This window comes from Colletotrichum lupini, chromosome 5 (assembly GCF_023278565.1).
Source record: "Colletotrichum lupini chromosome 5, complete sequence".
NCBI lineage: Eukaryota > Fungi > Ascomycota > Sordariomycetes > Glomerellales > Glomerellaceae > Colletotrichum > Colletotrichum lupini.
In genome coordinates, this window is record NC_064678.1 from 5,289,469 (window position 1) to 5,305,900 (window position 16,432).

Below are 16,432 nucleotides of genomic sequence, written 5' to 3' on the forward strand. Positions count from 1 at the left end.
TATAGCTAATTACGTAGGGGCTAATTAGGGGCCTTATTTACGATTATTATAGCTAGCCTAACCTACGGTTAGAACCTCCTTCTTATATTTACGTAAATATTTATATAGTTTAATTAATCTCTTTGTTAACTACGGTTCGAACTAACTACTCTGTAATAGGGATACTAACACTCGAGTCTTACGATAAACTCAATAGTCAAATTTCACGGATATACTATTGTTTGGACAGACTTCCTGAATCAACACCTCCGCATCGATAATGAATCAAGGCTAGTTTGGATCTTCTAATACAAACTGTGGCTCTCTGCGCAAATCGGCCGATCAGAGTGTTTAGTGCCACAGGCTGTATTACTCGAAGCCTTGGACACACTCAATGTATTACTCCCTCCAGATGATGAACGTACGAGAGGTTTTCTTCGGCGGCAAGAACAACGGTTCTACAGTTTGGGCTATTGTGGTAGAATTCCAGCCACTGAATTGAAGAACTATGTGCATTGGGGAGCGGAAATGAACCACCTCCTGAGCATTGCAAAAGGCCCAAGAAGAGGGATTTGGCAATTCTTTCCGAAGGCCGGTCGATTCAATGTTTTGGAATCAGCCAACTTTGTGATTGTGTCACGAGTTATGGCACGTAGCAATGGGCATACGGAGTATAGTAAAAGTGGCTTAACTATTAAAGTAGAAATAGACAAAAGGAGAAGGTCTATATACACGATATCTAAAATAGACACGTGATTTAGCACGTAACGGGCACTTTATAAGGTGCAATTACTATCCCTATTACGTAATATACCCCCTAATTGCTACCGCTAGGGAGCTATTATACTTAAGATAGAATCTCTAAATACCCTTACAAAGGCCTAATTTAGTTAAATATAAATAAAAGAAAATTAAGCGCAAGGGATACGCGTTTTTTAAGCTACGTTTATTATAAATATATCCCTTTATCTAAAATAAATAGAATCCTAACTTAGAATAGCGCGTATTCTACTACATTTAGTATATAAATTACTAAGAGCGAGGCTACTTAGCCGCCTTACGTATATTTAAATTCTTATAGCGTTACCTAGCTATTATTTTTCTTTCTCTTTTTAACCTCTCGTAGTTACTATAAGTACCCCCGTTTATTACGCGCGCGCGCCTATACTATCGAATCGTTTACTAATTTTATTTTAAATATAAATATCTAATATATCTAAAAGTAATAATAAGTTTTACGCAATTTCTATAATACCTCTTATATACGTATTATGCGGTTTATTAAGAGTTTAGATAGGTAATAATATTAACGAGCCCCTCTAAGTCGTTACTCCCCCCTTACGACTTCTTATTTACTTATTAAGGCCTAGTTACTAAGCTCTCCCTCCTTAGTTAAGAAGATATTAAGGCTACTAGTTAAGACGCTAAGGACTTTATTAAGTTCGAGGCTCTTTTTAGTAGCTATAATAAGGGTAATAATAAAATAAATAGTAATAATAAGAGCTCTAACGGGCTTTTACCTATCCCCCCCTCGGAATCTAAAAATAAAAATAAGACTAGTTTAGATAATAAGCCCTTTAAAAAGGGTATATCGTATATTTATTATCTTAAGAGTTTATATTTAATATTATTCTAAGGTTTAAAAAACGCAAAGCTAGCTCTTTTTAAAAAGGTAATAAAAAGTAAAAAAGAACGCTAAGAGGTTAAGGCACCCCCCGTAATAAGTATAGTTCTTTTTATTATTCTAAGCCTATTTAACGTATACTTAGTCCCTAAGAAGCTTAAGGGAGAGGCTCTTAAGGAACGGGAGATTTAGTACTTACCTTATCTTAAAGTAGCCCTCTAGTATACTAATATTAAAGATAGTAGTCGTTATTTTATAAGAAGTAGTGGCCGGTATGCGCGCTATTTTAATAGCTATTTAGTTAAAGGGTATATTAATATACCGGTCGTTTTATAACTAATAGCCTAGGCCCTTACCGAGGCTATTATAAGTAGCGCTCCCTTTTTTATAAGTATATTATCCTTTTTTATTATTAAGAAGCGCACTTCTAACTATAATTTTAGTAAGATATTACTAAGCTCCGTAGTATTATCCGCTAGATATATAATAACTAGAGGATATATAAAAACTATATTAGCTTTTATATAGAGGACTTCCTTAACGTGCGCCCCTAGTTCTCTCTCGTATTTATCGTAGTCGTTTATAACTAACTTCTTATTATACTACCCGCTTCTATACCCTAGGTTATTAACCTAACGGTTATTCTAACTCCCGCGCCCCCCGCTACCCCCACTACTCTTAGCTTCGTAAACTTTAAGGCGCGTAAAACGTGTTTTTTAATATATATACTAACCCTCCTCTTTAGTAATACTATACTCCTAGCGATCGCGTACTTCGTAAACTAAGAGTTTAAATAATAAATATAAGCCCGGGTCTTATTTCTATATATGTATACCCTATGGGGTAAGGTTATTTTATTTATTTTAGGCCTCTGGGCCGTACTCTAGGTTCTGTTTATCGTCTATTTTTAAGTATTAAGTTTTTCTAAACGTAGCCTAAATTAATTATTCTTAACTATTTTAGCTATTTATAATAGCTTCTCGCGTATCGTAGAGGTTAAGAAGTATATAAAAATATTTAAACTTAGCTTATAAAAGGTTTTTAATAAGTCTATCTACTAATATATCTTTTATTAATATATAAGTAACCTCGAAGTTGCTTCTAGCGTGCTCTTATTTTAGCTATATATTCTATATATCGATATAGCGAAGTCGAGTAGCTATTCTTTCTCTTTCCCCTATAACGAGTCGAATCGTTTACTAATTATCGTAGTTAACTAACTATACTTTTCCTAGGTTAAGGGCAATATCTTTAAAAAGGCGCTTTAAAGCCATAGTCTCTTTTGCGGTTTCTTTAAGGTAAAAAAGCTTAGCTTTAGTAGTTAACGTTATAACCGTCGCTTAGCGTATTAATTTTTATTAAATTAGGCTACTAAAAAGGAATATTATATATCCCTAAGATAATCGTTATATTACCTCGTTATTTATAAAGTTAGTATCTCTAGCTAGAAGTAATAATTACGTACTTAGTATACTACTATAGTAGAGCGCAAAATATCTCGTTATATAGAGATATCGGATATAGTAGTTAATTATTTTAATATAAGTTGCGCTTAGGTTAGTTAGGAACCGTGATAATTACGAGTAAGTAAAGGCGACGTTTAGTCTAATTATAATAGTTATATAAAGTATACTCCCGACCTTCTCTTAATAGCTCTTTATTTCCTCCTTTATTACCTACCCCTCGTTTAGTTTAAACTCTTTTTAAAGAAGAAGGGTAGCTAGATATAGTAAATCTATAAAGTTAAAGCGCTTAGTAACTCGCTCGATATATACGTTATAAATAAGGTAAACCTTACGAGTAGTACGGTCTCGTAAAATCCGCACTCCGAGGAAGTAATTAATCGGTCTATTTTCCTTAAGGTTAATATATTCTTTTATACTATTAACGATCCCCTAAGCCGCCTTTTAGTTATCTCGATAGTATAGAATAATAAAGTTATTAACGTAGAATACTAGTATTACTTTCCTATTTACGGTTTAGTAAATATAGATCTCCTCGTAGCTATATATTATATTTATATTACGGAGTATAGAGGTAAAAGTTTAGAACTAGAGAATTAATAAGTCTTAGAGGCTATATAGAGCGCGTTAGAGTTTGCTTACTTTATTAATAACTTTATATCCCTCTAGGAGTTTAATAATTACTAACTTCTCGTTCTTAAAAGGCGCGTTAAGGAATGCGTTAATAGTATTATATTAGTCTGCCTTAAGGTCGAATTAGGTAGTTATTATTATTATAAGCCTAAAGGCCTTTATAGCGAGCGTCGAAGCGTACGTATTTTATAAGGGGTTAAGTAGTTATATATCCCCCCTTATATATATACGTACTTTTACTTCGCTAACCTCGTTATCGACGTCGTACTTATAAGTATATACCTACTTTAATAAAAATAGGATCCCTTATTTAAGATCACGGTCGACCTCTTTTTATATATTAATATCCCTTAGCTTTTTTATTTTTACGTCTATAGTATCCCTAAGTAACTTCTATAGTTATAATAGGAGATATTTAATATTACTAAACTTCTTTAGTAAGCTCTAAAAGTTAACTTTAGTAAGTCGTAGTTTCTAAACTCCTCCGGAGCGCTCTAAATAGGTCCTATAAACTACTCCTTTTACTACTTAATAGAGTATTATATATCCTATACTACTTTCCTTTATAACTTTTTACTAATTAGGCATAAAGGTAGAGAAAAAGTAGTCCTAGAGACGGTTATAATAATCGCCGTCTCTTATATTTAAATATAAGAACGTTACGAAGATATTACTATCGAAGCGTTATAGAGGTCTACGGGCCCGGTTTAAATATCTAGGACCTAATAGAGCTTTACTTAGTACTTAATAAGGTAGTTCTTATAAGCTCTATTTTTATATAATAATAGAGGTTTATTATAAGGGTTCCTTACTAACGTCGACTTTAGTATTAAAAATTACTTCCTCGCGATCGGTACTTTATTTACCGCGTACTCTAGCGTTTTATTAAGAGCCGTTAAGAATTAAAAGCTTAAGAACCTTTATAATATATATAAGCGCTTATAGGGAGGATTATAAACTGCGCAGAGCTATTTATAACCTAGTTACTATATCCCCTTCCTTACCCCCACCCCCGAGCTCGCACAAGGGGGTTATCTTAGGGGTTAGTAATAATAGCAAGACTATATTAGCCTCTTTAGCCTTATTTACTATACCCTAAAGTACGTCTATCGGTTACTTAGCGTCCTAAATAGTTGAAAATCTAATAATAATACTATCCTCGACTATAGAGTTATTTTAAGTACTAGTATTTCTAAAGTCTAGATCTACTTCCCCGAGTGCTCGAATTAACTTATCGTTAGTATTAAAGAGTTTTTATATCTCTTAGATTATTAGATTTACTTACTCGCCTATAATAGCTTATTCCTCGTGTGCGGGATTATAAAAGACTTTTTTATTAAACCTAACATTCTTCGTAATAAATACTTACTCGAGCACGGGCACCTAGACCCTATATAGGTTATGTATTTCTAATATATATCTAACTAAGTATCTTATATACCCGCGGGGAAGTACTTTAAACTCCTTCTAACGTATACCCCTTTTACGATTTTTATAAAGAGGGTATGCTTAGTAACTATATACGTAGAGGCTACCGAGATACGGGGTAACCGGTTTAAAATCCCGTACTTAGTAACCCGTCTATTACTAGCGTTAATACCGCTTTTACTAGTTAATTTCTATTATAATAGGCAAATCTCCTTTATTAGCCTCCCGTGGGGTAATATTATAAATAAAAATTGCCGCTAGTACTGTTTCGTCCTATAGATTCGTAAGGAGGTTCGTAAAAAGGCATATTTTATAAGCTTTAGTAATTACGAGTTAACCTGCTCTTTTAGCGTTACCCACGGGTTCCTTTATATATAAAAATAAAAGTTCTATTCTAATTCTTAGCTTATTATACTACGTCTTATATACGCGTTTAACGTTTATAGTTAGGAGAGCGGTCTTATTATTACTTTTAAAAAAGTAGATTAGAGTCCCTTTTTAATAATAAATCGCTACCTCGAGGCTCTATAGTACGAAAAGCACTTTCTCTTCTATTTTTATTCTTAAAAGGAACCCCCTAAGCTACTTATTATATTCGTTAGAAGCTATGAGTATATATTATCGTTTATTAAGAAATAGTTCGAAGTAAAAGAGATCTTAATATATATAGTACTATAGCCGTGAGGCTCTTCTCGAGAGTAGTCCTCTTAAGACTACTATCTTAGCTTTAGATAATATATATACTTTATACTTAACTTATAATAGAGGTTTAATACGTATACTTTAAGTCTTATATAGTAATTAACGAAGAGCATTAGGTCCGAGATAACCTATTCTAAAGTGCTAGAGGAGCGCGCTATTAGACCTCTTACGGGTGCGTTAATATAAGTAATAGAATTTTCTATAGCTAACTAGTAGTATAATACTAGCTAGGCTCTATAAGACACGCTTAAAGTTTATAAAAAAAGGATAGGATTAGAGGAGCTTATATTCGAGGAAGACTAGATTATTCTTTTAGATAAGCTGCTTTTTAATAGTGCTCTTATAAAGCGTTCCTTATTATAAAGTATAATCTAGACCGTAGTACTAGAGTGCGCTTTTATTTAATAAAGTCTTTAAGACTATATTAATATAAAATCCCTTAACGTAAGCGACGTTCTAAAGCTTTAGATCGTAGGTTCCCTTTCCCTTAGGTCCGTTTAGGACGCCCTTTATAATACGAGTACCGCGTATAGTAATAAGTAGTATAGTAGTTCCTAATTTAATATAGTTTTTATTACCTAATAGTACGTAACTCTTGGGTTTAAGTAGGCTCTTATTATTAACTAGATATATTACTCTATAGCTATTTATTACCATACTTTAAAAAAGGGGGTAAGCGCTACTTATAAGAGTACTAAAGATTGCGTTTATTTCTAAGTCCTAACTCTTTATAAGTATAGCGACTACGTAGCCCTCGTCCTAGTTTATTAATAAGCTCGCTATAAGTTAGTTAGAAGATCCTTTTAGAAACCTAGGTTTCTTAGGGGTTCTATCGTTCCTTAGCTAACTAGCTTTTTTAAGCTTACCGTAGAGTAATTTCTACTTACTTAATTTAATAGCGGCGAGGACTTCCTTTATATAGCTCTTTAGTATTCGTATTAATAACTTATTAGCGTTTCGGCCTATAAGTACCTATTCTAATTTTTAATATGCCATAGGGCGCTATAGGTATACGCAATTATAAAGGTATATAACGTTACCTTTATTATTTACGTCGTTAACTAAGTTAGAGCGTTTAATAAAAGTAAAGTAAGCCCCTCTTTAACCTAAAGGTCGTTTAGTATATACGTCCTAGGTTACTAAGCTAAATATATATATAATCTTCTCGAGGGTCCTCGTGTGCGTTCCGAAGGCTATTAATTTATTAAAGGTCTTATATATACGTTAGCCCTATATAGGGTTAAGTTTAAACTTAACCGTAATTAAAAAGTCGAGTATAGCGATCTCTTTATTAATTTCTAAAATATCGTACGTTTTAGCTCGGAAATAAGCGGACTACTACTCTTTATACTAGCGTTAAGGGTTAATTCCGGTCCTCGCTTTATTAAGGGCTTATTAGTATTCCTCTCGAACCGCATTCCTTATTACTAGTTCGGGGGGCGTAAATTCTTACTTTAAATATCTAACGATTCGTTATATACTAAACTTAGCGCCGTTCTTAGTAGCTTTTTAAAATACGTATTCGTATAATATAGCGTTAACTAATTTTACTAACTACTAGGCGAGGACTTTAATATATATATTAATAATATTACGTTCGTAAGCTATAAGTTACTCGTATTTAGCGTCGAGCTCTTATTATTTTTAAATACTCTCGAGCGTATAGATCCTCTTTATAAGTGCGGTATAGGGATAGATTTATTTACGTAAAGTAAATAGTATAGCTAGCTTCGTAAAAAGAAACCCGGCTTAGTTCTATAAGTTACTCGTGCTTAAAAAAGTCGAAAGGTTCGTACTAGGAGTTATATTTAAAAGCTATTAATAGAGGATTTCTTAGTTTCTTTAGTCGTTTTTAAACGCTTTATAATAGGCTTAGTAAGCTCGTAGTTCTTTCTTATTATAGGTTATAACTAATTATCCGAATTCTAAGGGCGAAATAAGCGCTATAGAGGGGTCGAGGAATACGTTAAAATCTAGAGCGTCTAGGTCGACGTATTTCTAGACCCTAACGCCCTTACTTATAGTATAAAGTACGTTAAACTATTTAATCTAACTATCGCGGCTAGTTAGTTTAACTTAGGCTAAAGTAGGTACGAGTAAGTTAGTTATTTTAAAAAGATCGTAAGAATCGTATTAATAAGTACGTTATTACAATATAGGGTCTTAACTAAGAGCTAGGCTCATAACTATTACGAGTTATAATACGTAGTAATAGGTATATAGAGTATAGTAAAAGTAGCTTAACTATTAAAGTAGAAATAGATAAAAGGAGAAGGTCTATATATACGATATCTAAGATAGACACGTGATTCAGTACGTGACGGGCACTTTGTGAGGTGCGATTACTATCCCTGTTACGTAACAGATTGCGTGTGTGGCGCTCGTTCTTTCAATTGTGGGATTCGTGCTGGGACTGGTATCTATCATCTACGCAAAGTTGTCCTATCAGATTGGGCTGGAGTCTATTGACATATCAAAGGTGTCTCTTGATGTTTCCAATGAGTCTCTGGAGTTGACAAGGCTGCAGTACCTTTTGTCCGTTGCACAGGCTTGTTCCGATCCTGATCAAGCGCGCTTATTGCCGGACTTTTGTTCTGCGGAGGCCTGAAGTAATACGCAATTTCGTGGAGGCATGGAAGGGCACGTGTACGGTTTAGATGGGAAAACTTGGAAGATTTATTCATAGACAAGATTTTGTATCCGATTGAAAATCAACTCAGATGAAGTCATGAGTGGCATCAGCAGTAAAGATTCCCTCGTGGTGGGTGGTTGACAGCCTGGTTTCGGCAAGATCGTGAGTTCGAATTTGGTGTCCCTACATCATATCACAAAAAGCATAGCAAGCTCATTCCTATTTAACACCCACTTCCTTTCTTTATTCTCTCTTCACACTCTGAACTATTCTCATTCCTTCATCCTTGATTTAAATGGAAGTTTAAGAGTGCGTGATATCTTGTTGAATTGGAAAAAGTTTTCGAGAATGCCCTTGGCTTTAACGACTTCCTTGGTGTAAGCCCGTCAGTCCTCACCCGGTCTTGTCCTTTTTGCAAACACCGTCTCATGCCGGTCAGCATGTCAAATGAGCAGACTTTGCATGGTACGCGTGTTGTTCACAATGCTAGCATACCATGCCTTGTCTTTCACAAGAGCCTGGCTTGACCTAGGGTACTAAGGAGGAACGAAGTCATTAACGTTGTCGTACAGAGACTGCGGCAGATCAATCCGGCGAGTACCCGATCATGGGTAGAGACACTTAAAGTCCAAGTCACTGGCTAGACTACATTACACTTGGGAGGGCACCCTCATGGGGTCTTTGATGGCGATCATGTCTCTTACGAAGCTCACCCCCGCTTCAGAATTATGTACACTCATTACAACCTCTCTTCATCCATCAATCGCTTAACCCCAACGCTTTCCCAAAGCATCGTAAATAGTCTGGTTAACAGGCAAAACACCACCATGCCTCAACCCACTAGGGAACCCAGTCCGCGAACTAGCAGTCCACCCCGAGTTACTCGCCACATTCGTCGTCTCATACGGCCTATACCCGTCATCGCCATAGAAATCAAGCAAAACATGCGCCTTGCCCGCAACCTGGTTATCCCAGTACGAAGCAGGGCCCTCGACACCGCTGGCGATGACAGCAGAGCTACCGCCGGGACGGGTCCAGGTACCGAACAGGCCGGTGGTCGAGACTTCGACGAAGACGGTCTTGAGGGACTCGTCCTTGAGGAAGCGCACAAAGGACTTGCCGTCGGTGCCGGTGGGCAGGATGTTGAGGTCGATGATGTTGGTGGGGGACTTGTCGATGTAGGTCTGCGGGGCGGAGAAGGTCTTGAAGTCCGAGGTGTAGGCGTAGCGGATCACGATGGCGCCGGGGCTGCCGGTGTGGTTCGGGTCCGAGGCGGGGTACTATTGACGACGTTGGTCAGTTTTCACCCGTCTCGGAGAGAAGCATTGTCAAGGCGATGATGAACTTACAAACTTGGAGGCCCAGTGTACGAGGTACTGGCCCTTGGCAGCATCCCAAATGGCCTCGGGAGCCCACACCATGCCGGCGCTGGAGTTCTCAACAACAACGAGTCTCTCGTTGCTCCAGTTGACGAGATCCGTGCTCTCCCAGACAAAAATGCCCTTGGACCCCTGTCTCTGGGCCGCATCCCAAGTAGTCTAAGTAAAATCACGATCAGCGTCCGGCTTCCCCATCAGAGTCATGAGCGAAAACATACCTTTGCGATATCCAAGTCTGTACCGACAATATACCACTTCTTCCCCTTCTCCGCGCCACCGCCCACAACAATGGCAGGGTCGCGCACACCGCCCGTCCCCTTGGTCGGCCGAATCACAGGCGCACCAGAGTTGAGCGCACGGAACGAGGTCGGGTTGTTGCCGTTGGAGAGGTACAGGTATACGTAAGGGTCCGCGCCGAGGAAGAAGGCACCGAGGTAGCCCGTCAGACTCGGGTCGGCGCGAGGCGCGAGGGAGGTGCCGCTGAAGTCGAGAGACTGGATGGGCGAAGCCTGGACCGAGGTCGCGGCCAGGCTTGCGCCGAGAAGGAGGAGGGATTTGAGAGAGGGCATCGTTGTGCAAGGGAGGTGGAGAGAGTCAGGAGGATGCTGAGGCACACGAGAGGAGAGGAGGAACAGGTTCGCAATGGACTCGGGGACGTCGAGTCTTTTTATCATAATTCTTCGGGAGCTATCAAACCCACATAGATTGACTAACACACCCCGCAATCTGGGAAAACGCAACGTCGTGTCTTGACCATCGTCATAGGTGTGGTGGAAACAGGCCCTGTCATTCTCATCTTGGACAAGCGTTGTGATGGCGGGGCGGGTATCGTCGCGCGACGATAGTAACGGCGAAGCTGTCGGCGAAGACACCCCGAGATGGAGATGCGCTACAGCTTAGTCTAGTCCAGTTACGAGAGACGCGCCCGAACGAACTGCCCCCCGCCACGGCCGGCGCCGAGGTTAAATCAAGGTTTCTCTGGCTCGTAACTGGTGACTGCTCGGCCATCCCACACTGCCGTTGCAGTAGGTACCGCACTGTCACCACGGAACGTGCCAGGGGGGGCTAGAGTTTTCCCGTCGCTGGAAGATCTGCTTCCAGTGTCGTTTTGAGGGCAACCCAAGGCGTGACGGGAGATGCAAGGCACCGGGGACTTCGGGGCCGGGTTGCGCGTGGGTTGCACCCACCGAATAGACGGTCACGAGGGTCATCACGAATAAGGTACGGATAGAGTGGACAGAATCAGACCATACTCGTACCTTATGGTTTTCCATCAGAAAGCTTGATAAGCTGGGCGAGCGACTCAAGTTGAACTCCATGTGCCCGAATCAGGGAAATTAAGTCACCGCTCATCCCATGTGTTTTCCGCCCCATCAATATTCTCGTGTCTCCAGTCGTCATCAACAGGCACATGGCAAAACACTGCCAGGCACGACCAGACGTGGTTCCTCCGAAGTAAACGAACAGGGAAATGTCGACTAAAACAAAACCTTAGAAAGAGGGGCGGACCACACGACTCTCCCCAGAAAGAGGCAGAATTGGGGATGATCCAGGTGCCGGGAGATCTCAGATACGACGTCAGTTGGCGTGTGGGGTTAGGCGTAGTGCCGAGTCCTTTTTTCATTGGTGCGCATGTTTAGGTAGAACACCGGACCGAGGGGTAAACAAGAACTTGTTCATCAGTCAAGAAACGGCGTGCGCTTGTTGAAGTCAAGTGTGGATATATATATACCTCGGGGTTACGAGGAATCCAATGGAAGTATATACTCGGAAGATAGATGGCGCCAAAAAGAAGTATGTACACGTGAAAGCATGGTGGATAGAACTGGGAAATAAAGCGCGCCACGTGCGCTCCTCGACTTGGGATACCCTGCCTCGAAACCCCACTCAAAGACACTGTCAATCACGTTAGTATCATCGTCATCTCGTTCGAACGACGTGCTAGAGAGATTGGGGCAGGAGACATGAAGAAAAAGAAGGAATCCGGACCTGAGAGTAGTAGGCGTCCTTGATGGTGCACTTCAGCCCAGTAGCACACTGGAAGCTGCCATTCCATGTCGATCCCCCACACTGCCCATAAAGCGGCTGCGCTGTCGAGGTCGCGAGGGCAAGAATCTTGGCGGCGGCGTGTTCGGCCGAGACCACAATGTACGATGACGGGTTAGTGGTGACCATCCCGGGGAAGATGCTGGCATCAACGACGAAGAGGTTATCTGTGCCGTACACCTTGGTGTTGACGTCAACGACAGAATCGCCTTTGCTGCGACCGTCACTCGTCCCAAGTTTGTTCGTACCTTTTCCGAGATTGTCTGTCAGCGATCTCGATATGCAGACGAGTGTGGGTTAGGAGAGAGTGTGGGGAGTCAACTTACCAATCCAGTGGTTTGCGCGACGGTTCGAGTACGAGACTAGCATATTGTTGACATAGTCTCTGACCGTCGTACCCGGCGGAGGGAAGTTCCAGACAAGGTTGGCCACGCTCTTGAGGGAGGTCTGCAGATTCTCAAGGCCCTTGATGACGGCCTCGACATCGTTCTGATCGCGAAGGTAGGGTACGGTAGACACGACGGTGCCGAGGTTGGCCTGTATGGTCATTCTGCCGCGTGAAGTTGCGCCACGGCCGAGGTATTGGCTGATGGTGATGGTTTCTGTGAAAAGTGTTAATGTTCAGACGTCAGCCAATGGTGGGCCTGGAAGGAATACTTACTGCCATCGGGGGCACCGAGACTGCCCTCCATGCGGGCCGTGTATTGCATCTGCCGAGTGATGCCATCGGCACCCTTGATCTCCTCGAAGAAACTAGGATGGCATTAGCGCAAAGGCAACGGATATCAGCGAGTGGCATGTTTTAACTTACAGAGGGCCAATGTTGGGCGCAGACTGGGCCAGAATGCCGCTTCTCTTCTGCAAATAGAGATTCTTGTCCGTGACGTTGGGGTCAGTGTACGCTTCGTAGAAGTCATAGAACTGCACGTCGGGATGCGTGACGACGGTATCGGTCTAGATTCAATTAGTTTCAGTCTTCATACCCTCCAAAGTTCTCAGTAGGACCCACGTTGGTGTGATCTTCCAGGTTGTATCCGACAGGCAGGTTGATCCAAGATGCATTGGAGATCATGGTAGGCCCGTCAGTGGAGCTCTTGACGATCTCGAGCTGATCTTGTGGGCCAATGCCGCTGCGAAGAAGAAGCTTGGCACTGCCAAAGGTTCCTGCGGAAAGAATCACTCGGCCCGAGATGTTAGTCACGTTGACCGTTCCGGTGTATCCACCGTCCAAGTACGGCTCGACTTCGATGCCGGTGATGTGCCCACCAGTCCGGACAACACGTTTGACGGCCGTCTTGGTCCACAGCTTGAAGTTGCTGCGCTTGCTTGCTGTGAGAAGGTACGTCGCCATGGGGCCACCGCGTTCTCCGCCAGAGTACATGTACGGCGTCTTGCCGAACGTGCGGTTCTTGGAGTTTGGGTTCGCATTAAGGTCAAGTTCCGACCATCCGGCAGTGCGAAGTCCGCCGGCAATAGCATTGAAGCCATTCGTCAGGTAGACCTTGCCGTCTTGAGATGGTGTCGTGGTGCCGGGGATGCGAGAGAAGACCCGGCTTGTGGCGGCAGCGACATCGGTTGACTTCCATCCTGCCGGGAAGTTGTAGTCCCAGTCTTGGGCATATGGCTAAAAAATATTAGCATTAACATCAATTTCGTCGGCCGAGAGACAACATACCTTCCACCAAAGAGCGGCGTTGATGGCGGTGCCTCCACCCAGAACACAACCCGCCATCTGGTCAGTATCCTGGCAGGCAATGCCGGCAGAGTCGCGCCAGATCTGGTTGCAAAGGCCGGGGACATCGAACCTGGTCAGGTTGGTACCCTCTAGCCAGGTCGGCTTCATGGTGCCACCCCATCTGCCAGAAGATGGCGGCCCCTTCTCGATCAATAAGACGCTCTTGCCAGCCTCACTCAGCTTGTCGGCCAAGGGAATGCCACCAGCTCCTGCTCCGATGACAATGTAGTCGTACGTGCCAGAGGGAACGGGAACACCGGTAGGTCCAGTGGGTGCCTTCGTAGTGGTGGTAGAGGGTGGCGCCGAAGTTGTAGTGGCGCCACCACAGCTTCCCGTGACAGTCTTGGTCGCCAAAGCGGCCCATGCAGAGTACGAGGGGTTCGCAGCGTTGGCATCGAGAGCGGCGCCATGGATGCCTTGGTTGTCATGCTGAACCAGGTTGACAGAAGCAGGGCACGTGGGGTTGGTCGGGCTGGTGAATGCCTGCGCCCATCCTAGAACGAGAGAGCCCGCACTCGTCGAGACACTGCCAGTGGCACCGTTATGGTTCCAATTGAAGCAGTTCTGGCACCGGTAGATGAGGGTGTAGTGTGTCGCGTTGATAGTGGACGAGATTTGTGTGAGCTTGGCGTCGCCTGCATAGACGTCTGGCATCACATAGCCCGTTGCCCAGCGGAACGATGTCAAGATATCAGAGCCACTGGGCCATGCCATGAGAAGTAGCTTGTTGGTCATCGATCCGCCAAGGGAGATACCGCACCAGCCAGTGCCCTGGCCGTTCTTGGAAGCGCATTGCTAGACGAACACCGTCAGTCAGTGAGGTAGGCGACGGGCTGAGAAGACCTACGAGATAGCCAACGAATTCGTTGGCGTCTGTCGTCAACGCATTTTGAGGCAGAGCGAAACCGTATGTCATGCCCCCGGCCGTTTGAGCGCTCGTTGCGGACCAAGTGTCGAAGATAATGCCGGTTTTGGAGTCGGTCAAGACAACCGGTGTGGGGGATTGGGCGGCAGCTCCATCGAGGACTTGAACAGCATGTTAGCAAGTAAATCATCCTTGATGCCGTGAAAGACCTACGAGATGTTGTGGCCAGGAGTGCTGCCAGAGCACCAGAACGGCTGAAGAACTTCATGGTACCGGACGTCGAGGTCAACACAGGTCTAGCAACCAAAATTTCGGATCCTATCTTCGCCTTCTGAGAGGGCAAGAGACGATTTAAAGGAACAGTGACATTTGCCAAGGCCCAAAACCTCCTTGGACGCTGTCTGTCTTGCCGCCATCCCGGGACTTACTACTTTCTTCTTTCAGATATCAAACCCTGGAGTTGGCAGCTTCTGCCACATGACCACAGGCTCCCAGCATACGGCTCGACCAGTGATATCTCCCGTGATTGTGGATGGATGCATGGTTTGCAACTGCACCGATAGGAGGAAATGTTTGTTTACGGGGTTCATCATAGTATGGGGGAGAGCGGCACATGTTATCGAAAGTGGTGGGGTTGGGCCTCTTTCCAACGGAATGTAACAGTGCTGGATTGCCTTTGTTGGTCAAGCCTCATGACCAGGGTTGATCCAGGCACCTCAATCTACCAGAGGCAGCGGGAGAAACTAGCAATCAGATGAAGGGGCAAGGAACGGGATGAAGCGGTGGACGCGGGGGACTCGGGTGTTTGCACATGAGACGAACCAGCACGCAAGAAAGAAGAAACAAAAGCTGGGAAAGAAAATCAAGAAGAAGAAAGCAACGATGAAGCCTCAGCTTATGCTTGACATATCTGAAAGTCATGATATTTGACAGGAACACCGCGAGTCTGGATACATCAAGATGCAATGTCCTGGACAGTGAAGTGAGGTCGAAACAGGCGTGCAGGGCATTGCCAGGAACGGAATGCGGAGGCAACAAGGCGCAGCCCCACGTTGCGGTGCGGCATTTCGATCCGGGCTTCCCAAATCGACGGGGGTCTAGCCGGGGTCGAGGGGCGTCAGCTGGGACTTCTTGGCTTCTTGTCAGGAGAGAGGATCATCAGGATGTAACCCTCGAGGGCACTGCAGACTTGGGCTTCTTGCTGTGGATGCGTCTTTGGAAAGCCCCTGTATCCGTACCGAGACAACGCCACTGGCTTTGCCACGAGATTGCGGGGGGCAAAGGCGAGAAGCAAATGCATCTGTCAGTTTGTCGATATCCCAGGCGTTTGGTGCGGCGGCGCGCAGTGTCTTGCTTTTGGGTTCTTGGGTGAAACGAGTCCAGGCCAGACGACTCCCTCAATGCGGTGCGAGGTACTTGTAAGAATTATTCAGCCTAGGTGTGATGACACGGATTCGTGCATTTTCATCACTCTGATCCGTTGATTGATTCGTACGTATTCATCAACAAGCAAATGCAGCCGGCTAATTTGACAGGTTGCCTGCCGTGTATTGTTGTGTTCCATTTCGGTACGCGGCGATGCGACAGCGCGGTACTGACTCAACCGAAGCCAAGGGCGACGACGAACTGGCGACAACGCCGATTGGAAGAACCAAATAACGCAACGAGAAGGGGCGGTGGAAATGGGAGGTCACATAGGCCCAATTCGAGTCGTGGAGGGCCCGTAATATATGACTTTTAGATGCCTGCGACCCGCAACAAGAGTGCGGGATTGAGCTCCGAGTCCGTAAACGTCAGGTCGACGAGGGTCTTTTGTTCGGTCACCGGTCCAGCCAGATGGAGGTTCTTGTAGGATCATGAGTGTGCGGCAATCTGGTGGTTCATCTTCTCCGAATGAGATGGATGCGACGCCATGCAGGCTGCGTATTGATGAGCTGATGATCGGT

The 16,432-nt window shown here is 43.6% G+C and overlaps 3 protein-coding genes across 3 annotated transcripts; 1 reads left to right on the forward strand and 2 right to left on the reverse strand.

The window, feature by feature from the left end:
* Positions 1-373: 373 nt before the first annotated feature.
* CLUP02_10988 (uncharacterized protein) lies at positions 374-610 on the forward strand (the record flags this gene model as incomplete). Its single annotated transcript, XM_049289959.1, has 2 exons — positions 374-457; positions 536-610. 2 exons carry the CDS (start codon positions 374-376, stop codon positions 608-610), a joined length of 159 nt encoding a protein of 52 aa, XP_049147104.1.
* An 8,618-nt stretch (positions 611-9,228) lies between these two features.
* On the reverse strand, positions 9,229-10,514 carry CLUP02_10989 (arabinosidase; the record flags this gene model as incomplete). The annotated part of the gene is made up of 3 exons (XM_049289960.1): positions 9,229-9,741; positions 9,811-9,999; positions 10,059-10,514. 3 exons carry the CDS (start codon positions 10,512-10,514, stop codon positions 9,229-9,231), a joined length of 1,158 nt encoding a protein of 385 aa, XP_049147105.1.
* A 118-nt stretch (positions 10,515-10,632) lies between these two features.
* On the reverse strand, positions 10,633-14,754 carry CLUP02_10990 (fungal cellulose binding domain-containing protein; the record flags this gene model as incomplete). Its single annotated transcript, XM_049289961.1, has 9 exons — positions 10,633-10,854; positions 11,830-12,134; positions 12,213-12,488; positions 12,548-12,639; positions 12,698-12,840; positions 12,896-13,510; positions 13,562-14,416; positions 14,469-14,647; positions 14,700-14,754. The coding sequence occupies 9 exons, from the start codon at positions 14,752-14,754 to the stop codon at positions 10,633-10,635; spliced, it is 2,742 nt and encodes a 913-aa protein (XP_049147106.1).
* Positions 14,755-16,432: the final 1,678 nt, after the last annotated feature.